The 20,172-nt window shown below is 49.0% G+C and overlaps 5 protein-coding genes, 1 long non-coding RNA gene and 5 other non-coding genes across 13 annotated transcripts; 8 read left to right on the plus strand and 3 right to left on the minus strand.

Moving 5' to 3' along the window:
• Window positions 1-142: 142 nt before the first annotated feature.
• Window positions 143-1,140, minus strand: LOC6531998 (dnaJ-like protein 60). Its single transcript, XM_002092748.4, has 4 exons — window positions 974-1,140; window positions 803-914; window positions 421-749; window positions 143-360 (listed from the first exon to the last, which is right to left on the minus strand). Exons 1-4 carry the CDS (start codon window positions 1,015-1,017, stop codon window positions 192-194), a joined length of 654 nt encoding a protein of 217 aa, XP_002092784.1. The 5' UTR covers window positions 1,018-1,140; the 3' UTR covers window positions 143-191.
• Window positions 1,141-1,209: 69 nt separating this feature from the next.
• LOC6531999 (RNA polymerase II-associated protein 3) lies at window positions 1,210-3,413 on the plus strand. Its single transcript, XM_002092749.4, has 6 exons — window positions 1,210-1,469; window positions 1,523-1,800; window positions 1,859-2,067; window positions 2,200-2,786; window positions 2,844-3,129; window positions 3,193-3,413. Exons 1-6 carry the CDS (start codon window positions 1,314-1,316, stop codon window positions 3,282-3,284), a joined length of 1,608 nt encoding a protein of 535 aa, XP_002092785.1. The 5' UTR covers window positions 1,210-1,313; the 3' UTR covers window positions 3,285-3,413.
• Window positions 3,414-4,411: 998 nt separating this feature from the next.
• On the plus strand, window positions 4,412-15,061 carry LOC6532000. Of its 3 annotated transcripts, none has more exons than XM_039372558.2 (9): window positions 4,412-4,657; window positions 7,946-8,034; window positions 10,096-11,509; window positions 11,566-12,205; window positions 12,263-12,531; window positions 12,603-13,710; window positions 13,772-14,298; window positions 14,435-14,654; window positions 14,715-15,061. In XM_039372558.2, the coding sequence occupies exons 2-9, from the start codon at window positions 8,010-8,012 to the stop codon at window positions 14,793-14,795; spliced, it is 4,284 nt and encodes a 1,427-aa protein (XP_039228492.1). In that variant the 5' UTR covers window positions 4,412-4,657; window positions 7,946-8,009; the 3' UTR covers window positions 14,796-15,061. The 3 variants fall into 3 exon arrangements, with proteins under 3 accessions (XP_039228492.1, XP_039228491.1, XP_039228493.1); XM_039372557.2 differs by having other exon boundaries at window positions 4,412-4,651; XM_039372559.2 differs by lacking the exons at window positions 4,412-4,657; window positions 7,946-8,034 and adding an exon at window positions 9,382-9,421.
• Window positions 15,062-15,174: 113 nt separating this feature from the next.
• Window positions 15,175-15,861, minus strand: LOC6532001 (28S ribosomal protein S17, mitochondrial). Its single transcript, XM_002092751.4, has 2 exons — window positions 15,672-15,861; window positions 15,175-15,604 (listed from the first exon to the last, which is right to left on the minus strand). The coding sequence occupies exons 1-2, from the start codon at window positions 15,777-15,779 to the stop codon at window positions 15,245-15,247; spliced, it is 468 nt and encodes a 155-aa protein (XP_002092787.1). The 5' UTR covers window positions 15,780-15,861; the 3' UTR covers window positions 15,175-15,244.
• Window positions 15,862-16,267: 406 nt separating this feature from the next.
• LOC6532002 (H/ACA ribonucleoprotein complex subunit 4) lies at window positions 16,268-18,711 on the plus strand. Its single transcript, XM_002092752.3, has 6 exons — window positions 16,268-16,401; window positions 16,462-16,830; window positions 16,907-17,158; window positions 17,351-17,625; window positions 17,853-18,257; window positions 18,320-18,711. The coding sequence occupies exons 1-6, from the start codon at window positions 16,389-16,391 to the stop codon at window positions 18,530-18,532; spliced, it is 1,527 nt and encodes a 508-aa protein (XP_002092788.1). The 5' UTR covers window positions 16,268-16,388; the 3' UTR covers window positions 18,533-18,711.
• On the plus strand, window positions 17,656-17,795 carry LOC6532003. Its single transcript, XR_005560906.1, has one exon. It is a non-coding gene; the product is annotated as a small nucleolar RNA snoR639/H1 (small nucleolar RNA).
• On the minus strand, window positions 18,704-20,022 carry LOC120320961. The gene is made up of 2 exons (XR_005560481.1): window positions 18,963-20,022; window positions 18,704-18,873 (listed from the first exon to the last, which is right to left on the minus strand). It is a non-coding gene; the product is annotated as an uncharacterized LOC120320961 (long non-coding RNA).
• Window positions 18,841-18,928, plus strand: LOC6532004. The gene has a single exon (XR_005560908.1). It is a non-coding gene; the product is annotated as a small nucleolar RNA Me28S-Gm1083 (small nucleolar RNA).
• Window positions 19,093-19,176, plus strand: LOC6532005. The gene has a single exon (XR_005560912.1). It is a non-coding gene; the product is annotated as a small nucleolar RNA Me28S-Gm1083 (small nucleolar RNA).
• LOC6532006 lies at window positions 19,327-19,415 on the plus strand. The gene has a single exon (XR_005560909.1). It is a non-coding gene; the product is annotated as a small nucleolar RNA Me28S-Gm1083 (small nucleolar RNA).
• LOC6532007 lies at window positions 19,560-19,646 on the plus strand. Its single transcript, XR_005560911.1, has one exon. It is a non-coding gene; the product is annotated as a small nucleolar RNA Me28S-Gm1083 (small nucleolar RNA).
• Window positions 20,023-20,172: the final 150 nt, after the last annotated feature.

The raw sequence follows: 20,172 nt of genomic DNA on the forward strand, positions 1-20,172 counted from the left end.
GCGGCCGGAGTGCTTAAGTAGTCGCCCTGCTTGTTTGCACAGTTTGCAAATCGCCTATGAAGGCCGACGAAACTGTTTAATTTTGGCAAAACACTGTCGCGTTTGCTTTGCCTTGAACCAAAACAAAATATTCAAAAATAGCTATCTGCTTTCACGTTTAATTTGACCAAAGTTACTGGGGGGAAATGGGATTACTTAGCGGAAGACTGGTTGAAAGGACTCCGCGACATGCGGTCCACCATACGACGCACTTGCTCCTCATTGCCGTACTTCTGCGCATCGGCCACAACGGCGGCATGGTGGGAATTAGCCTCTGCGGAGATTTCATCCTGTATCTGCCGACTCAGCTGAAAGGACGACCTGTAGGAAATGGCGGATTTTTAGTGAAATACTTGAGTGGCTTGGTTCATAATCATTCACCTGACGGAGGTGAAGCCAAAAAGTGCCCCAAAGAAGCCAAGGGCCATTAGAACCACTGCCACCTGCCAGTTGGAGACCCTCTTGAGACCCCGTATGCCATAGTATGGTCCTGGATTGGGATCGTAGTTGGGTCGCACGTCCCACGCCTGGCCGGGACTGACCGTCTCGCCCACGGGACTGCGATCCGAGCGCGGTGGCTGCCACAGCAGGCTGTCATCGTAGTCTCTTCTCCGCTGCGGCTTTATCAGGGTCTTGTACGCCTCGGAGATCTGCACAAACCGGGCTGTTCTCTCCGGACTCGCTGCATTGCTCTTAACATCTGGATGGTACTGTGCGAAATGCAGGGCTTAGAACGATCCCTTGGAATCGTGGAGCTACTTACCAATTTGGAGAGCTGGACAAAGGCATTACGGACTTCTCGGCTACTGCAATCATTGCGAATATTCAAAACTTCATAGTGCGTTTCCGGTTTTCTTGGTTTGTCGTGGGAAAAACTGCGCAATAGGCAAATATTTACATAACATAACAACTTTCCTAGACGTGAAGTCCTTACTTACGCACATATCCAGCTCGAGTGGGGAGGCACAGCCTCAGCATTGTGTGCGATATTAGTATTATTTGTACTCTGTCGGAAAAAGCATAATTTTTAAGTAGTTTTCAAAATAAAATCAATCAAAACAAAAACAGCTGATTCGTGGGCTTTTGACCCCAAACACTCTGGCAACCCTAGCAAGCGGCCAGCGACGAAAAAGAGCTGGCAGCGCTGTCCGATGAAACAGCAACTCAACTGAACTATCGACAGCGGGCAGTGCTGCCAGATTGTTGGAGCGCTAGCAACAGAAATAACAAAAATTCATTTAATATTTCTTTAGTCACTTGACAGGGCAACCAGCATGAGTGCACAGGAAAAGGCCTTCGAACTGCAGCGCCAGGTGCGCCAGAACGCGCGGGAGTACGAGAGCTCCGTGAAGGACTTGTACTCCTGGGAGCAAGACATCAAAAACAAAGAGAAAGAACTCCAAAAGGCGCCGCATTCTGCCGCCAATAAGGTGAGCTTTAAATTACCAGAAATTACCAAGTAAACCACACACTTTTAATGCAGGATGTGCCAGTGCGCAGCCATGTCAAGTCAGAGAAGTCGCGGAAGGACAGCCCCTCATCCTCGGCGGCCAGCTCACCCACGGAGAAACAGGACTTGCCAGTGGATCCTGTGGCCCAGCAGCACAAGAAGGCCAACGACATCAAGGATCGTGGAAACACCTACGTCAAGCAGGCGGAGTACGAAAAGGCCATCATCACATACTCCACTGCCATTGCCGTCTATCCCCACGATCCTATATACCACATAAACAGGGCCCTGTGCTACCTAAAACAGGAGTGGTAGGACTGCTTAGAATGTTCTGGAAACTTCTTTACTACATCTTCTGTATCCTTGCAGCTTTGAGCTCTGCGTGGAGGACTGCGAGGCCGCCATTGCACTGGACAAGCTGTGCGTGAAGGCTTACTACCGGCGAATGCAGGCCAATGAGTCCCTGGGCAACAACATGGAAGCCCTGAAGGACTGCACCACTGTGCTGGCCATCGAGCCCAAGAACATCGAGGCCAAGAAAAGCCTGGCCAGGATCAACGAACGTCTGCGCAAGATTGGTAACTATAATCCAACAATCGATCATTTACTATAAGATATTACCTAAAGTTAGTCAATTTCATTAATTTTAATTACCTAGTAATCTAGTTTTGACTTATACTATGTCCTCGTTTTCATTGGCTTTCTTACAGCCACCAAAAGTGGGCCAAACTTTACGCCCGATCGTCCTGGCATGATTGACATCTTGCCAATCGACAAGCCTGTTTATAAGCGCTCCAAGAAGGCAATGCGCCGTGTACCCGTTGTAGACGTGGTATCCCCTCGTGGTATTAGCGATGATAGCAACAAACTACGCATTTCGGATGAGGACATAGACAAGATATTTAATAGTAATTGCGGCGCAATCGAGGAAGTGAAAAGATCAAAACCACAGCCGATGCCAGACAAACCAAGTCCACCCAAAGCTGAGGCCATTGCTGCGTCCTCCAAAGAAGCCAAGATTACCAAGCAGTCTGCGGTCAAAGTAGCTCCAGTTGTGGTAGCCCCCAAAGAAATACAGAAGGATACCACGAATGTGCCTGAATCCGACAACGAGACTAAGCCGAGTTCACCCAAAAAGGCGGCTGTCGAGGTCTCCAAGGTTCAGCCTGCAGTTTCTACACCAAAGACCACACAACAAGGCAGCCCAGAAGTCAAGGCGCCAAAAGTCACTACCATGCAAACTGAAAAAATCGAACAAACATCAAGCAACAACGCAATGCCACCCAGTCCAATAGAGGTAGGTTCGCTCAAAAACAAAGCCAAGCTATTATTAAACCATATCTTTATGATTTAGCGCTCCTTACCGCCTGCACCCACGGGCACCGCACAGTTCCATGTCACCTGGAAGGAGCTGAGTGGTCCGCAGAAATACCAATACTTAAAGTCTATTGACGTGCCGAATCTGTGTAAGATCCTGGGAGCAGGCTTCGATTCGGACACGTTCGCGGACCTGCTGCGCACCATTCACGACTACTATGTACCAAATAAGGAGCCAACCACGGCGGCTGTGCTGCTGGAGGTCAGCAAAAATGACGAGTTCACCATTTTGGCCATGCTCATGTCCGCAGAGGAGAAGAAAAGTAGGTGGCAAAGCGTAATTCGCACAATTTTGTTTTGATGTCATGCGTCTTCCCTTTTCATAGTGGTTTCGTCTATCTTCAACGCCATCAAGAACTGGCCAAACAAGAATCCAGCTGTGCTCGACAACCTCTTCAAGGATTACGGAGTAGCCTAAGCCCTGGAATGTTTCAAGTTTAAATGTACTTATGTTGCTTCAAATTGTTAGCTCAAAAACCAACACTAAACACTAAACACTAAAATACAACGAGGATGTGTAGATAGGATCCCAATACGTTACGCAGAATGCGAAATGTGTTTATTTCAACGCTTGTTAGATACGCTAAGTTACGCTAGTTACACTCGCTGGGAATTTCTCGGTGTGACTCATGTTTTAGCCTAGTATAAGCCGAAAATCCAATATGCAAAAGACCATTTGAGCAAACAAGCCGTTCTTGCCCGACCAGACCATGAATATTGAATAACCAATTGAGTAATACGAATTACGAATTAGTGTAATTTACATAAATCAGCGCATTAATTCAATCTGCGAAGCCACCTAAAATGGGCCTGCCAGCAAGAACAACAACTCCATTAAGCGACGTTAAGTTGGAAGCGCTGATCAGTCGGTTTATCCGATCCGCGCACATATCATTACAGCGACACCATCATCGCAGGAGCACCAGAAGGGGCCCCCAACAAAGCAGAAGAGGAGGGAAAATCTCGGCGAGAACCGCGGACCGAGGCACCCGGGCGGCCCACTAATTGCGTGAGAGCTGCTGCACTAAGCACAGGGGCCGGGTTTTACTTAAGCCCATTGTGTCGCCGCTAGTTATAATTTAATTTACATTTTTCTTAACCAACGCGGGCTGCGATTTATCAATTTCTCGCCGCGAGAGAATCCGCGAGAGCGCTTCATCCAGGGTTGTCGCTCCATTTGGCGCCCGGATAGCTGCCAGTCGAGCTGGAGCCATTCGAGTGATGGAATGATGTGTACCCTGTTCTGGCTTTTGATTTATTTTGCTCTCTGATCTGCTGCTCTCTCAATCAATCATCTTTAATCCAGATACCTATGCTGAACCGCTTTTAACAAGCCGCATCATTTTGATGCAAGTTAAATCTTCATGTTTCTATTTTCGATAAATCCCGCCCAGCTGCCGTTCCTCGGAGCACGAAGCTCCGAAGCTGCAAGCTGCGATCTCCAAGCCGCGATCTCTAGGCGCAGTGGCAACCCCCGATTGAGCCGCGCTCCGAAGAGACCGATTCCACGAGTCCAAGCGAGCGAGGTGGAACGGGAATCGAGCGAGCTGGGGGCTATCGCTCATTCGAGATTTGCTGTCGAACCGACTTGGTGCAGTCGCTCCGCGGATCCGAGATCGCGGTTAATCGGGGGAATCGAAAGAGGCGGCTAGTTGGCGCGACTTTAGAGGCAGTGCATCGAGTATACGGAGCGTAAAACATCGACTATAACCGACAGCGACTATAACACAGTGAAGCCACAGCACAGATTCGTAAACAATCACAGTAACGGCGATTCGTGCGAGTGTAAGTGTAAGTGAGTGTGCGGGTGTGCCAGTGTGTGTGCGTCTAATTGGAAGGCGACTTTAGCTAATCCCAGCTAATCCAAACCAATCGCAGTGATCAAATCTTTTGGCCAATGCATCCCATCCAATAATCCAATAGCCACGCTGGTGATTGAGTTCTGAGTGCAACATGTGTGTGTAGAGTGAAGTGGCGATTTCACTGCTGTGACAAGTGTTTGGGCAGCCACTGTGGCGTATACGTAACCCCGAATCTGGCCAAAATCGGTGCACCTATCCACACACATCTGTACATCCGTACAGCGAGACAATGGGCCCAGCCTCCCACTGCAAATCAAATGGCAATCAGCCGTAGTTCCCCCCACGTTGTTCGGTGTTCAATGTTCGGTGAAGTCAAAAAAAAAATAATTATAAAACAATAAGAATGCGGCAGAAACGGGTTTCATTCTGCATTATTTATCGCTTTTGTTTGCCGTCGCCAAGTGCACGTCTTCATTCCATTAGTTCGATCGTTATGCTCTCGGTAGCCGGAGATTACTCCGATCTGCGATCTCCGATCTGCGACTATATCTTCGGCTCAGCCAGTGCCAAGCACTAAAAAGCCAAAACAGCCAAAAGCAGCAAAACACACGAGAAGATCGGCAAAATAAAGGCAAACAGCTAAAACGTGTCCCATAGCCCAAAAAGACGCTAGCAGCGAGCCATCGGGCCAAGACATAAAGTCAACCGGTTGGTTTGCTTTTCGAGCACCAGCCACAGTTACTGAAAACAGAAAAAAAAAGAAAAAATACAGAAAAATAACTGAAAAAAAATGGAAAAAACAGAAAATCGGAGAGCAGTATGTAAAATTCAGAAGAAAAAAAGTCAAGTCGAGATACTTATAAATAACAATCTAGATGGCGAAGAAGTTGGCTCTGGCTGTGACTCTGAAAGCTGTTTAGCATAGTTTATTTTGGCGCTAATGGGCGGGGGAGGGGCTGAGGTCCGGCTAACTGGAATCGCGGCCGCCGAAAAGATGCTAAATATGCGATCAATAACAAATAAGAAATAACAAATGGAATATTCCATGCCATCCCGATCGGGCACCGACTTTCTTTTCGCCTCTCTCACATCCGCCACATTTGCATTCCAAATGAAATCCTAAGCGCACTCCACTCCACATCCAGTTCAAATTTGGGTTTGACCAGCGCCTTATCACTCCTTGAGTGACTCATGTCAAGTGACGCAGTTCCGTCTAGGGACTAAAATACATAGATACATAGATTGAAACATATGCTCTCGGCCAGATCACTGCTCCCATATTTGAGCACTTGGTTAGGCAGTCGGTGCTAATTCCCTTTATTGTCGACGAACATCTTGATAAACTCATCTGGACGAGATTTTGGGCTGGGCGGCTGGTCAAATTGAAGTCATGGGTTCCAGATTTTGGCCATAGTAGAGCGGCGGTGTGCTGGCCATAATTGACTTGTTGGCCGAGTGAATCCCATGCCAATCCAGCGGCAATTAGCACAAAAACAACATACCAACAACGTACCAAATACAATTTATTCATATTTATGGCTCAATTTTACCGCCGCTTACGTGCAATCGTGTTTTTGAGCCGCCGCACGCCATTTGAGAGCACTATAGGTCGCTCGCAGATTTGCTTTATTTGTTTATTGAAATGCTAATAAAACGCTAAATGCGCCGGCATGATGAGATGGCCGATTCGGAGCCTCAGAAGCCTCAAGGATGACTTTAGGCCACGACTCTAGTGTCTCAGTCGAAAAGCCCAAGAAACCACCAACTTCCGACTCCGTCATAGAGGCAAAGCACCAATCAATAGTCGGACAGCAGCTACAGGTTTCTTTGGATTTATTTTGTTTTCATTTCTGCTGGCATCTTCAAGTGAAACTCGAGTCACGATCGCAAGTCTGGTTTGAGTTTGAGTTTGGGTTTCGGTGGGGTTTATTTTTAGTTTGCCCTGCCGCCGACTAAATCAAATCACTTGAGCCATTCATTTTATTGTTATAGGAGGAAGCGTTCTTTATCCGACGGGCAAACAGCCGCGGGACAAGTCTATCCGCACATACACATGAACCTACATGAAAGCCAAGGCGTTAATTCAATCAAAATCATTGCGACAGCCAGCCATGACAAAGCGAAGGCAAAGTCCCGCCTGGTTCAGAAACCACTTTCGGTCATCGGATTGCACGAGCGAGCAGCTAAAATCGATCCAAGGCTGGCCACAGACCATTACGAAACCCACAAGTAACCACATGTCACCTGAAGTCACCTAAAGCCACCCGAACTCCTCGATTTCGGCCAACTAACGCAGATCCCTTAATATTGCGCATACGCCGCGTGTTTCCAAACACCTTTTGTAGCATACATTTTGGCTTATCTGCGCTGCAATGTGGCCGGGCATTCCAGCCACTTTGCTCTCCAAAATTCCGGGCTCTGTGTCACTCTGTGCATTCGCATCCACTGCAAATCGGCAGTCACGTGCTCCCTGCAAATTAGCAGACGCTCCACATCGGATGAGCATGAAACGATGATGGAGTCGTGGCGCTCAGTGGCGGATAAGCCCCCTCACAGACGAGTTTCATCGAAATCGCAGCACTTATCTGGCACTGGTTTCTCTTTTTGCGTTGTTCTGATGCCAGACATCCCAGATATCAACTTGCAGTATACACATGTGCCTATATTCTGCATCGCAGCAGTCGCATTTGCACGCGGACCTTGTGTTTTTGTGTACTTTCCGACTTGGGGGAGGATTTCTTTGGGTATTCATGGTGAACTTGTGCCAATTTCCGATTGGTAATCATATAGCCAAGTTCTATAGCTGGAGCAGCCATCTTAAGTCAATTTCATTTTATTTTGTTTTATTTCATTTATGAATATGGGATCCCCTTTGGTTTTTGTACTTTCCCCACCTTTGCTTAGAATTTCGTTTTGTCGTTTCCTTGAAAATGTTTTAGTTTAAAACTTGCCACTTCCTGTGACATTAAAAAAAAACATTTGCAAGGGAAACTTTTCGGCGAAATTCTTGAGCTTATCACCGGAAATGAAATTTAAATTTCAAAATCATTTAATCCACACATTTAAACGAGATGAAGCAAGGAAAAGGGTTTTTTCCCGGGCATTGAAATGCTAGATTTAAGCTGACTTTGCTCTACTTTATGAATGCCAGATAACGTTAATCGTTTTGTGCTTAAATCTTTAACATTTCATCACTTCCTTGATGTGCCCAATTGGCACTTGGAACCCAACCATCACCGCCGGCACTTCAGGGTCTCATCTCTCTGCTTTTTTTTAGACCCACCAGACGACCATCAGACATGCTGTAGCCACCGGACAGGATGCTCTGAAGTGACTCGAATATGGACCTTGATTTCTTCGAACTCTGTAAGTAGAAAGCGCCCAAATCGACTGCCAAATCCATTCAATTACCGCAAGTGTTTGAGTGTTTGTGCCCGAATCCAAATGGGGTCCTTGTAGTGGCCCCGTTGAAGGCTGGCCCGGCTCTCCTCGTCATTGACAGCCAAAGTGGATACTAGAAATAGATAAGTTGGGGTAGGGGTGCCTCTTGTCCCACAGCTACTCTTGGCCAGAAAGGGCAACCCACTCTGGGTATACCCGCTCTTGAGTGTCAATACATCCATATACCATGAGCTATGAAGTCGAACATTTTAAACTGCTTCTAATTAAAGTTGAGAACTTTGGTTCTTAAGGAACACAGGAGAAGGGGATGCAGGATTAGGGATATATTGCCAAAGGCGAAATCCCTCATTTCCAGCCAAAGCTATAACCATCTGTTCAAATAATTCAAGTATAAATTGATTCAGATTCATTCAGTGCAGAGAAAGAGTATTCAAAATGAGCAAGTTATGGATCCAAAGCCAAAGGTTCTGCTCTCGTACACCCACCTACATAGGAGCAGGCGGACTGAGGCAATCAGGATATATGATAGCTGGAACCGTTTAATATATTCCCATACAATTCCGACTGCATGCCACTTGGGCGGCACACGAAAGGAGCAGGTTGTTTGATCAATAACCCGACTCCGGGGTACGGAAGCCCAAATATTTGCACTCCGGCTATGAATCCGCAGGCCGCAGTCAGTGCCCAGATGTTTCCTGTCCATGTGCGACGTGTCGCGAGTGCCCAGAGTGCCCAGTGACTAAGCAAACACAAGAGATAGTCCATAGCCCAACTTGATAGATTGTGGAAGCAGTTTTGCTAGAAACAGGAGCATTTGCTAACTAATTTACCGCAGAACAATTGCACAAACAGTAACTGCGATCCAAAGCCCTGAATGCGATGATCTGCTGCTGGAGTTTCGCCGATCCGAGGGCTCCCATTTTCATTCCGAGCAATTAGGTTTCGTTTTCATCGGCTGTTGTTACCATGCCGATCCGCTGGCAGTGGACTCCATAGTTTGATTATTAGTTTTACGGCCCGTTTCGGGCATTTTCGCTGCTCAGCCAGTTGTGAAGAGTGCATCAACCGTATGCTCGCTCATACGTGCGTTAGATAATTGTTCCATCGGATGCAGCGGATCGCAGCAGCAGCAGCAGCAACTCAGCAGCAACTCAGCAGCAACATCAGCAGCAGAAGCATCGAAGTTGAATTGGGAATCGAATGAGGTCTGCATGGATGCTGGCAGTTAGAGCCAGGTAACTTGGCCATCAGTGCGCGCCAAGTCGCCGAGTGGAGGCAAGCCGCGATTTGGAGTCCTGCAGACGCATCTATAAGCCACCATTAGCTATGGACTATCCCAAGAACCTGAGCGGTAATGCATAAGCATAGCATAATAAAGCGAATCCCCCAACCGCAGCACCTGCATAAATTACACAATACAACTCACTTTCGGCACGTCAACAATCCGCTTGGCCAAGTATCGATCAAACACAGAGCGGGAATTTCAGGGCTTATCAGCGGCTGCTCCCCGTTTTCCAGTGCCCCGAAAATGAATATTTTTTTGATTCAACTATAATTATCTGCGGACTGGTGAACTGGTGGACTGGCTGGTAGACGCCCCCTCAGAAACGTGCCACACTTAATTTCCCCATAATTGAAATGTTTTTCTGCCATTCTGATTCGCAGTCTGAGCAGCTCGCGATTCCCGGACTTTGCTCTACTTCGAAAGATAATAAAATATTGGATGTCAATATTTACCCATTTACTCCTTGCCCCCGCAGCACTGCATATAGAATTTGTATATTTCTCCGGAACAAACTGGCTACTTGAGAGCCCAATGGCTCTATACGCCAAGTAGTAGTAGGTTCCACGTAGTCTTGTAAAATTAAACCACACTTATGCCACTGTAACTTCTACATCTGAGCTCAACATCCAGAACTATTCAGATTTCTCTAGTTTCCCAAGTAATTCCCAAGTAACACTGTGTTACACTTAGAGAAATCTATACATTTTCTGATCTAATCAGCACGTTTTGCACGGTTGCAGCTCCCCAAGATCTGGATGACACGGATCTGGATCTGCTGGTCCAGGGGGCTTTCGCCGATGGCATCCAGCTAGGGCACAGTGGCCACAATGGTCACCTATCTGCCGGAGGAGGAGTACACTCCCACATGGAGTCGCCGCACACGCCGCCCATGAACGGCTTAGATGCCCACCTGAGCAACACCAGCCGCGTGGGCAGCACGCCCGTGGCGGCGCAGGCCCAGAGCCACGTGCATCCGCAGCTGCCGGAGAGTCCGCCGGACTCGCAGCCCGCCTACAGTCCGCTGGGCGAGGCCCATGGGATGGCCATGCCGCTCCAGCGAGAGCTGATCTACCCGGGCCTGGCGCCCATGCAGCACCAGGCCAGCATGCTGCAGACGGATCTGGGCCAGTACGCCTCTCCGCCGCAGCAGCAACACCACTTTGCGGCTCCGCAGACTGATGTGCGGATCAAGCACGAGTCCGAGCTCATCATAAACCCGAGCAACTTGCTCGGCCACCAGCAACAGCAGCAGCAGATGCAACAGCAGCAACAGCAACAGCAGCAGCAGCTGAACGAGCAGATGTTCAACCCACACCAGCAGCACCAGGACGGAATCCTCCAGGACCAGATGCTCTACTACGACAATGGAGCCGGGGCGGGGATGTACGCGTCCGGCAGCTACCAGAACCTGTCCACCTGCACCCTGACCTCCGCCCTGGGGCTGGGGGATCGCGTCCAGGTGATCGGCACCAGCCAGTTGTCCCTGAACCGCGTGTCCGCTCCCTCGACGCCCGTGCACTCCTTGTCGCGCAAGCGCAAGATGTCCACGCAGCTGGATTGCCCGGATTTTGCCAGTGCTCCCAAGGTGGATGCGGGTCTGCAGATGAGTCCCCTGCGCTCCTCCCACCACTCGCTGGCCACGCCCACGCCGGCGCCCTCACACTGTTCCGCCTCCGTCTCGCCAGCCCTGTCTGCCGTGAACTCCCAGGCGGACAACAGTCTGGACGGACAGCCGAGCGGCGTGGCCACTGGCTCCGGTTCGGGATCGGGTTCGGGATCCGGCAGCGAGGCGGGCGATCCGGCGGGGGGCCAGTGCATACGGTTCAACGGCTTCCAGCCGGAGAACTGGCACAAGCTGTTCGACCAGAGCCTCCAGGAGCTGTCTGTGATCTACTACCGCGTGGACGCGGACAAGGGCTTCAACTTCAGCGTCTCGGACGACGCGTACGTGTGCCAGAAGAAGAACCACTTCCAGGTTACTTGCCATGCGCGCCTCCAAGGCGATGCCAAATTCGTGAAGACACCGTCCGGCTTCGAGAAAATCAAATCCTTCCACTTGCATTTCTATGGCGTCAAGTTTGAGGCGCCCAACCAGACGATCCGCGTGGAGCAGAGCCAGTCGGATCGCTCCAAGAAGGCCTTCCATCCCGTTCCGTGAGTACATATAGCTATATATAGGTGTATATATCATATAACAACTCCTCCCACAGCATCGATCTCCAGAAGCACATCGTCAGCAAGATCACCGTGGGTCGTCTGCACTTCTCGGAGACGACGAACAACAACATGCGCAAGAAGGGTCGTCCCAATCCGGAGCAGCGCTTCTTCCAGCTGGTGGTGGGTCTGCATGTGCACACGATCTCCGGTAACTTCCCGGTGGTGAGTCACGGCAGCGAGAAGATCATCGTGCGTGCCTCCAATCCGGGTCAGTTCGAGTCCGACGTGGATCTGTGCTGGCAGCGAGGTCTGACCCCAGAGTCCGTCTTTCACACGGGCCGCGTGGGCATCAACACGGATCGGCCGGACGAGAGCCTGGTGGTGCACGGAAATCTCAAGGTGTCCGGCCACATTGTCCAGCCGAGCGACAGTCGCGCCAAGCAGGAGATCGGCGAGCTGGACACCTCCGTGCAGCTGCGCAACCTGCAGAAGATCCGGATAGTGCGCTACCGCTACATGCCGGAGTTCGCCGTGCACTCGGGTCTCCGGCGGGAGAGCGACACTCGGGAGGTGGAGGACACCGGCGTGATTGCGCAGGAGGTGCGCGAGGTCATTCCAGACGCGGTGCAAGAGGCTGGCAGCGTGGTGCTGCCCAACGGAAACGTGATTGAGAAATTCCTGCTGGTCAACAAGGTGGGATCCATTCCCCAATGCCTTTAATTCTTTACTAACCTTCGAACCCTTCTCAAGGACCGCATCCTGATGGAGAACATTGGAGCCGTGAAGGAGCTGTGCAAGGTGACCTGCTCGCTGGAGACGCGCATCGAGCACCTGGAGCGTGCCAACATCGGCCAAAACAGCCAGCAACTGCGTGCCAAGGATCTGCTGGAGCCGCGCTGCATCCTGCCGGAGCGAGCAGCCATCACGTCCTACGGCAGTCGGCGCGATGGGTACGAGGTCTGCTCCAGCCGCTCCCTGCAAATCGTCATCTTCCTGCTGATCATCGTAATGGCAGCCTGGTAAGTTGCAGCTTGGAGCAACATCATGCATGTTTAGCATATTAAATAACCACCATTTCCACATCCTGTAGTCTCGCGGCGGTGTCCACTCTGTACTTTGTGGAGCACAACAAGCAGCAACAGGCGGACGGCTTCTTTGGCGCCGGCATGTTCCGCCAGGAGGCGGGTCCAACGCACCTGAGCGACGAGGAGCGCCACTACTTCCACAACCTGCACACGCTCTTCAAGAACAAGACGCACGGACCCTGGCCCATTCGACAAATGTACGCCACCAGCACCTCGCGTCCGCCCGGATCCCGCCCAGCCGAGGAGGAGGCGGAGGACCTGGCGGCGGTGCTAACCAAGCCACAGGTGTCCGCTGGCCAGCAGCAGCAGCAGCAGAGTCTGAAGCACGGGGTCATCACGACGACGGCACCGCGATTCAGCAACAAGACCATCAGCAGCAAAAAGGGCAAGTGGCCGCCAACCCAGGAGGTGCTGCGTCAGGCGGCGGGTCAGAAGCTGCACCTACCTCAGCCGGTACATGTGGTTCCTGCTGCACCAGCTAAGGCTCCTCCAGCTGCCCTGAACGACACAGTGGCCTCCACGGAGAAGCCGCCCCAGGCCATTCCGCTGCCTCAGGACTTTGAGAATAACTCCATTGACATCGATGCCCAACAGAAGCAGTCGCAGCTGAAGCTGCACGAGCACATCGTGGTAGTGGGCACCATCGCCAGTCCCGCCTCCGATGCCTATGATTCCAATTCTCCTTCCGCCGCCGCACATCCCATTCGCAAATTCAATCCTGGAACCGTCTACACCCACGTCTACAAGACGGTATCGCCCCCAACGGCCAATCTGGCACTGACCACCAACAAGGTGAGCACCGAGTCCGCCCAGAGTCCACTAGCCCAAGCTCTGGACGTGCCGCCACCGGCTCTTCCCGTGAGAAACAGCAGCGACAATCCCGATGCCCTGGATTTGCAGAACCTGAGCAACACCAACGAGTCAGTGGACAACCCCATCACCCAGGTGTTCGGATTCGAGTACCAGGAGGCGGGCCTGCGGGAATCCAATCTGGGCCGGCGGTCTGCAAGTCAGCGGAGTCTGGAATGGATCAGGCAGAAAGCCATCAAGACGGCCATCTTCGGGCAGCCGGCGGAGTGCAATGGGGATGAGTCGGTTAGCGACAATTGTCAGGTAAGTTGTTTAGCTGGAATGACGCACATCAAGTGGCTATAACATGCTGTATCCTCTCTAGTCCGTCTGTTTTGAGGAACTGCCGCCGACTCAGCCTCAGCCAGACAACGTGGATGCCAATGTGAAGGAGCAGCACGTGGAGGACGATCTGCAGTCGGCGGAGGAGCAGGAGCACGATCCGGACATCGTAGAAACCCAACCCGCTGCCTCGACAGGCAATGAGACCTCCGCCGCTCTGGAGGCCCAGCCGGGATTCCTTGGCAAGAGCTCACACAGCACCGACGCCCTGACCAAGAAGTTTCCCCAGCAAACGGAAACGGTGGCAGCAGACCGAGCCAAGGACGATCCCGTCTACCGCCTGGTGCAGTCCACCTCTGGGCAGGATCAGGCGCCCAAGTCCGACGAGTCCGTGCTGCCGCCCTTCCAGCTGGACTGCTGGAGTGTGTCCAGTTGCGTTCTGGCGGCCCAGTACAACCACACCATTGACGTGGAGCAGTTCTGTCCCACCTTGGGCAGTTACCTCAATGTCAGCTATGTGGTTCCGGTGTCGCGATATCTGCAGGCCAGTAGCCTGGAGCTCCATCTGAGGTTAGTTGATGACTCTAGAAGAGAAGTATCCGTATTGGCTAAGATAGTATCTCAAAGATACTGTTACTAGTCTCCAGCACAAATACAAGGACTGTTAATGAATCCTTCACAATCATATCTCTTCTATATCCAACAGCTCCAACAAGCCGCTGCAGTGGTCCATCTGCGTCGACGAGGATCAGGCCAAGCCGAGTGCCAACGCCCAGCTGAACGAGGACGATGAGCCCGAGTCCACCAGCGGAGTGAAGATCCTCAAGCAGCAGGGCAAGAACAAACTGAGCCTGGCCCTGGATCTTCCCGCACGTGGCTACTTCCTACGGGAGTTCATGCTCCGCGCCAGCCACGACCTGGAGCAGGTGGGTTTTCCGGGCTCATTTCCGCAAAATCCAGCGACTATAGCCTTCTTTTTGTTGCAGCAAAAACTGTGCGACGACAACGCTCACCTGGCAAACCCCATACTCCAGTACAACTTTAGGATCGTAAGAGAATGTGATTAGTATACAGCTTAATTTATGGCACGGACCGAATCTGAACTCCAAAAATATGTGCGTGTGCTGCATGTTTCGATGTTGCGGATGTGTCCTGGCACCCAACGCGGAAAAATCGTTTGAATTAGGAAAATTCGAAAATTAAATAATCAAAAACTGTTGATCAGCGAGCGGAAGTTGAAAATGAATACATTTATACGTATAGAAAACAAATCATCAATAAATGCAAAACAATTATCGACCATTTAAATAAAATATGTAGAGAAATCTTTTAAGACCGTCTTTTTAATTCCTAGTAGTCATATAAAACATTCCTAAGAATCCGAAATATGAAATACTATTATTAAATTGATTAGCCAATTTTATAAAAAAAAAACCCAGCAAAATGTGTACGTCATAATAATGCACTTTACTATTAAACAAAAGGAAAACTTAACTGATAAACGACCGGCGACTCTCTAAACGGCGAACGGCTGGTCCTTGCCATCCTCGTGGTATTTGATGTATGTTTCCCCGTGGGTGAAGTCCTTGGTTCCCTCCAGGCGACCACGGGGCGGGGCCTTCTCGTAGTCGAAGGCCTTTTCGGACTTGCCGAACAGCTGGTTGGCCATCTCGATGTCCTCACGGTACTTGCCCACGACCACCTTCTTTCCAGTGAGTGGGTCCGTTATGTCACCCAGCGGATAGACCACCTTTTCCACGTTGTGCGTGATAAGGCGGGTGAGGCGCTCGGGGAGTTCCCGTATCAGGACCACGTCCCCGGTCTTGCACACCTTCTGCGGATCGTGGGCGAAGTAGAACTCGTCCTTTTTGAAGTACTGCAAGTAAAGTATATGAAAGTATATGAAATCTCCTGAGGCGAGATCTTATGTATGTTTTGCCGACCATATTTAGGTTCTTGTCCAGCTCCATGCGGCGAATGCGAATCTTGGAGGCATTCTGCTTGATGCAGGGCATGCACTGGCCCATTAGAAGGAGTCCTCGCCTCGACATTACGCTGCAGGACTTTGATTTAAAAGTTTAGCAAAAATAAACAACCGGTTGAAAGCGACAGCTGGTCGATCACTCGCGATAGTATCGATATCAATATTTCGATTGAAACTATAAGTTCTTCTTCTTATGCAGCTGTTTTAGATTTCAAAATTCCCGCCAATAGCAATTGCATGTAAGCTCCTGTTAGAAAGTAGGCAAGGTTGACTTTTCATAATAATAAACAAGTGGATCCTTGGACATAACTGTTGCACTTTATTATTAACAAATTAAGAGCTATGAACAACTTAATTTCGAATGATAGTTAGAACGTACTAAACAATAATTAAGAGTGGTTATTCTAAACTTATATGTATTAAAATGTATTTTATTTACAAATAATACAAACTTTTAATTAAAAATGTATTTAACAGGTTGACTCACGAAGACATATCGCAAGATTGTCACGTACGTATCGGTATCTGCTTGCAATGCAGTGCTGCGCAAAGCTATCGTAGTACTTATCGATAGACCGCGCGCTCCACGTGTTTTTCGTTCATTTTCTCGCAGCGCGCAACACGTGCGGAGGTTTCTCTCCGTCTATTAGTGGATTTAGCAGAAAACGTAGATAAAATGGCCGACGTGGGTAAGTCTCGAAAGTGATAAATTAAAAGAGGCCCCAATTAAACGGATAATACGCCCACAGAAGTACGCAAGGAGAAGAAAAAGAAGAAGATCAAGGAGGAGCCCTTGGACGGCGATGACATTGGCACGCTGCAGAAGCAGGGCAACTTCCAGATCAAGCCATCCTCCAAGATCGCCGAGCTGGACACCTCGCAATGGCCGCTGCTCCTGAAGAACTTCGACAAGCTGAACATCCGTTCCAACCACTACACTCCGCTGGCTCACGGATCGTCGCCCCTGAACCGCGACATCAAGGAGTACATGAAGACGGGCTTCATCAACCTGGACAAGCCCTCCAACCCCAGCTCTCACGAGGTAGTGGCCTGGATCAAAAAGATCCTCAAGGTTGAAAAGACGGGCCACTCCGGCACTCTGGATCCCAAAGTCACGGGTAAGTAAACCGCGTGCTCGCCTCCCCCCGTACAAACCTAACCTCATTGTGTGCCGCGTGTTTTTTTTTCCTGCAGGTTGCCTGATTGTTTGCATCGATAGGGCTACCCGTCTGGTAAAGTCCCAGCAGAGCGCCGGTAAGGAGTACGTGGCCATCTTTAAGCTGCACGGAGCCGTGGAGTCGGTGGCCAAGGTGCGTCAAGGCCTGGAGAAGCTGCGCGGTGCCCTCTTCCAGCGACCTCCGCTCATCTCCGCCGTAAAGCGTCAGTTGCGCGTTCGTACTGTCTACGACAGCAAGCTGTTGGACTACGATGAAAACCGCAATATGGGTAAGTCAGAAATTTCGTTTGTCTACTTTCGTCCAGAGCTGGTGCGTTGCTGCTGGATTAGTTTATCCTGCAGAGGTGCAGCCCGCTCAAGCCAGTGAAACACCAGTATTTGCCTAACTACGCAAATGCACAATGTAATTGTTAAAACCTCGTCTTTTTCTCTTCTCCAATTCTGCCTACTCACGTGATCAGGTGTTTTTTGGGTTAGTTGCGAGGCCGGTTCCTATATCCGTACCATGTGCGTCCATTTGGGTCTCGTACTGGGTGTCGGTGGCCAGATGTTGGAGCTCCGTCGTGTCCGCTCGGGCATTCAGTCTGAGCGCGATGGTATGGTGACCATGCACGATGTTTTGGACGCCATGTGGCTGTACGAAAACCACAAGGACGAGTCTATGCTGCGACGTGTGATCAAGCCGCTCGAAGGTCTGCTGGTCAACCACAAGCGCATCATTATGAAGGACAGCTCTGTAAGTTTGGGAACTGGGTTTATACGAACTACCCCATGATATTAAGCCGGCAGGTGCTTGCAATCCCCACGGGCACCTGTGACTATGATTGGGAACAACAAAGCTGCTGATGTGTGTATGTTGGGCAGCGCTGTGATCTTGCGCGCTTGACAAAGATTTTTCGGTCGACATTTTCTCCAGAAAAAAACCCCCTTTTGATGTCCACTAACAGCCTCTTCTTTCGCCAGGTCAACGCCGTTTGCTATGGTGCCAAGATTACATTGCCAGGTGTCCTGCGCTACGAGGATGGCATCGAGATCGATCAGGAGATCGTCATATGCACCACCAAGGGCGAGGCCATTTGCCTGGCTATCGCCCTCATGACCACAGCCACCATGGCCTCCTGTGACCATGGTGTGGTGGCCAAGATCAAGCGAGTGATCATGGAGCGCGACACATACCCACGCAAGTGGGGATTGGGCCCAAAGGCGTCGGCCAAGAAGGCGCTCATTGCCGCCGGCAAGCTAGACAAGTTCGGAAGGCCCAATGAAAACACACCGAAGGAGTGGCTGACTGGTTATGTCGACTACAATGCCAAGAAGCCAGCAGCTCAAGAAGTTACCCCCTCGAATGGCTCCAGTGAACCCAGCAAAGTAAGTTTTTTGAAATCGGTTTCATTCCGCTTTTCAGTTACTTACTAAATGTGTTCCTGCAGCGCAAGTTAAGCACCTCCAGCGTTGAGGAAACTGCGGCGGTCGCGGTATCCGACGAGACTCCTTCCAAGGACAAAAAGAAGAAGAAGAAGAAGCACAAGGGCGATGAGGAGGCCCCAGAAGCTGCTGAGGAGGAGGCAGAGCCAGTAGAGAAGGAGAAGAAAAAAAAGAAGAAGAAGGACAAGGATAGGGAGAAAGACGAAGCTCAGGAATAGAAATCTATAGTTTCTGTAGGATTAGGTTTTAAAGAGAACTCTACGCTTTTTTGTAGAGCCACCTACCAATTGCTAGCTGTTAGGTTTAAGGAGTGTTTTTATGTGTAGAAGTGCATACAAATTACAAATGCATTTAAGTGACATTCGCAATGCAATAAATTGTATATTTTATTGTGGAACTCTTTTGCTAGTTTTTTAAGGACTCAGCTTTTTCCTAGGTTTTTTTCAGTTAGAAAGGCAGGGCTCTGCAGACTAAAGGTGAGTTTCATATTACATATTTGAGTGCCTTCAAGTGTGGCTTTCCCATGCGTTATCTGATGAGCATTAACTTTCGCCCCTATCTGAAATTGAAACTTCTCATGTTGAATGCGAGATTGGTCTTACTGAAAATAACGCAAAATCGGAAAGCTCATTTGAGTTGTTTGATTACCTGCTGACTTCTTATTAACTTAATTTTTGTTTCCATTTCTTGTAGCTTGGAATTCTTCTCAAAGGACAAAGCGGAGTGACAGTGATCATTAGGTTAGTTTCAATTTGATAATTATTTTTAGATTGTAATAGTTCTGATGAGCATTAACTTTCGCCCCTATCTGAAATTGAAACTTCTCTTGTTGAATGCGAGATTGGTCTTACTGAAAAACTAAAAACTATAACAAATGTGGGCTATCTTTGTCTGAATCCAATATAATTCAAATTCCAATATATATTTACAGATCAGCGGAACAAAATCTATAAACGTGCCTCAAATAAACATCGGAATTAAGGTGAGAACACATTCATTTCAAATTTTATCTAATTCTTATGATGAGCCTTAACTTTCGCCCCTATCTGAAATTGAAACTTCTCCTGTTGAATGCGAGATTGGTCTTACTGAAAATAATGTCGCTTGAAAACCACGAAAATTTGTTTGAAAGTACTCTAACCCAGTTTTTTGTATCCTCTTTACAGATTGGTAAATCATGTGATGTTGGACTGCTTTTTCAATAAAAGAGGTAAATATTAAACTACTAAATTTTACTTAAAAGTTTTTTAAGTGATGAGCATTAACTTTCGCCCCTATCTGAAATTGAAACTTCTCCTGTTGAATGCGAGATTGGTCTTACTGAAATGCCTCACATTTAAAAACAAGCCTCATTTTTTTCAATTGCATTTCTAAAAAGAGACTATATATTTTCAGATGGGCTCACAAGAGATTTTTTGAAAAACATTAAATACCACAGGAATTTGTAAAGGTAAATATACTTGCAACTAACTATTTCTTCTGCGAGAATCTTTCGTTCTGCTATAAAACCTTTAAATCTTTACTGATGTAAAAAAAAAACTGAATTATGTGGCATGATTTTCACATTAACCGCAACAAATCCTACTCCAATAGGTCCTACTGACAATTCTCACAAAATTCTAATGCACTCTGCCCAATATAATAACAACCTTGCCTAACAATTGACTCTCGTTTGCATTTTCAGTTCGCATGGCATGTTGTTGAGACAACAAGGTAAATAAAAAAGCTCGTTTGAAAAGTTTCTAGTGAAAATGTTGAAAAGAAAAAACTGAATTATGTGGCATGATTTTCACATTAACCGCAACAAATCCTACTCCAATAGGTCCTACTGAATGTTTTCACAAGAAACTAAATGTGT

This window comes from Drosophila yakuba, chromosome 2R, assembly GCF_016746365.2.
Source record: "Drosophila yakuba strain Tai18E2 chromosome 2R, Prin_Dyak_Tai18E2_2.1, whole genome shotgun sequence".
NCBI lineage: Eukaryota > Metazoa > Arthropoda > Insecta > Diptera > Drosophilidae > Drosophila > Drosophila yakuba.

Bases quoted from the DNA above. Each gene is read 5' to 3' on its own strand.
- LOC6531998 (XM_002092748.4), bottom strand. From the start codon at position 1,017: ATGCTGAGGCTGTGCCTCCCCACTCGAGCTGGATATGTGCGTAA. The intron at 915-973 runs GTAAGGACTTCA...CCTATTGCGCAG, and splicing joins CGAGCTGGATATGTGCGTAA to TTTTTCCCACGACAAACCAA. The intron at 750-802 runs GTAAGTAGCTCC...CATTTCGCACAG, and splicing joins TTGTCCAGCTCTCCAAATTG to TACCATCCAGATGTTAAGAG.
- LOC6532001 (XM_002092751.4), bottom strand. From the start codon at position 15,779: ATGTCGAGGCGAGGACTCCTTCTAATGGGCCAGTGCATGCCCTGCATC. The intron at 15,605-15,671 runs GTCGGCAAAACA...CTTTACTTGCAG, and splicing joins TGGACAAGAACCTAAATATG to TACTTCAAAAAGGACGAGTT.
- LOC6532000 (XM_039372558.2), top strand. From the start codon at position 8,010: ATGGACCTTGATTTCTTCGAACTCT. The intron at 11,510-11,565 runs GTGAGTACATAT...CTCCTCCCACAG, and splicing joins AAGGCCTTCCATCCCGTTCC to CATCGATCTCCAGAAGCACA. The intron at 14,299-14,434 runs GTTAGTTGATGA...TATATCCAACAG, and splicing joins AGCCTGGAGCTCCATCTGAG to CTCCAACAAGCCGCTGCAGT.
- LOC6532002 (XM_002092752.3), top strand. The intron at 16,831-16,906 runs GTAAGTAAACCG...TTTTTCCTGCAG, and splicing joins TCTGGATCCCAAAGTCACGG to GTTGCCTGATTGTTTGCATC. The intron at 18,258-18,319 runs GTAAGTTTTTTG...GTGTTCCTGCAG, and splicing joins GCTCCAGTGAACCCAGCAAA to CGCAAGTTAAGCACCTCCAG.
- LOC6531999 (XM_002092749.4), top strand. From the start codon at position 1,314: ATGAGTGCACAGGAAAAGGCCTTCGAACTGCAGCGCCAGGTGCGCCAG. The intron at 1,801-1,858 runs GTAGGACTGCTT...GTATCCTTGCAG, and splicing joins TGCTACCTAAAACAGGAGTG to CTTTGAGCTCTGCGTGGAGG. The intron at 2,787-2,843 runs GTAGGTTCGCTC...TTTATGATTTAG, and splicing joins TGCCACCCAGTCCAATAGAG to CGCTCCTTACCGCCTGCACC.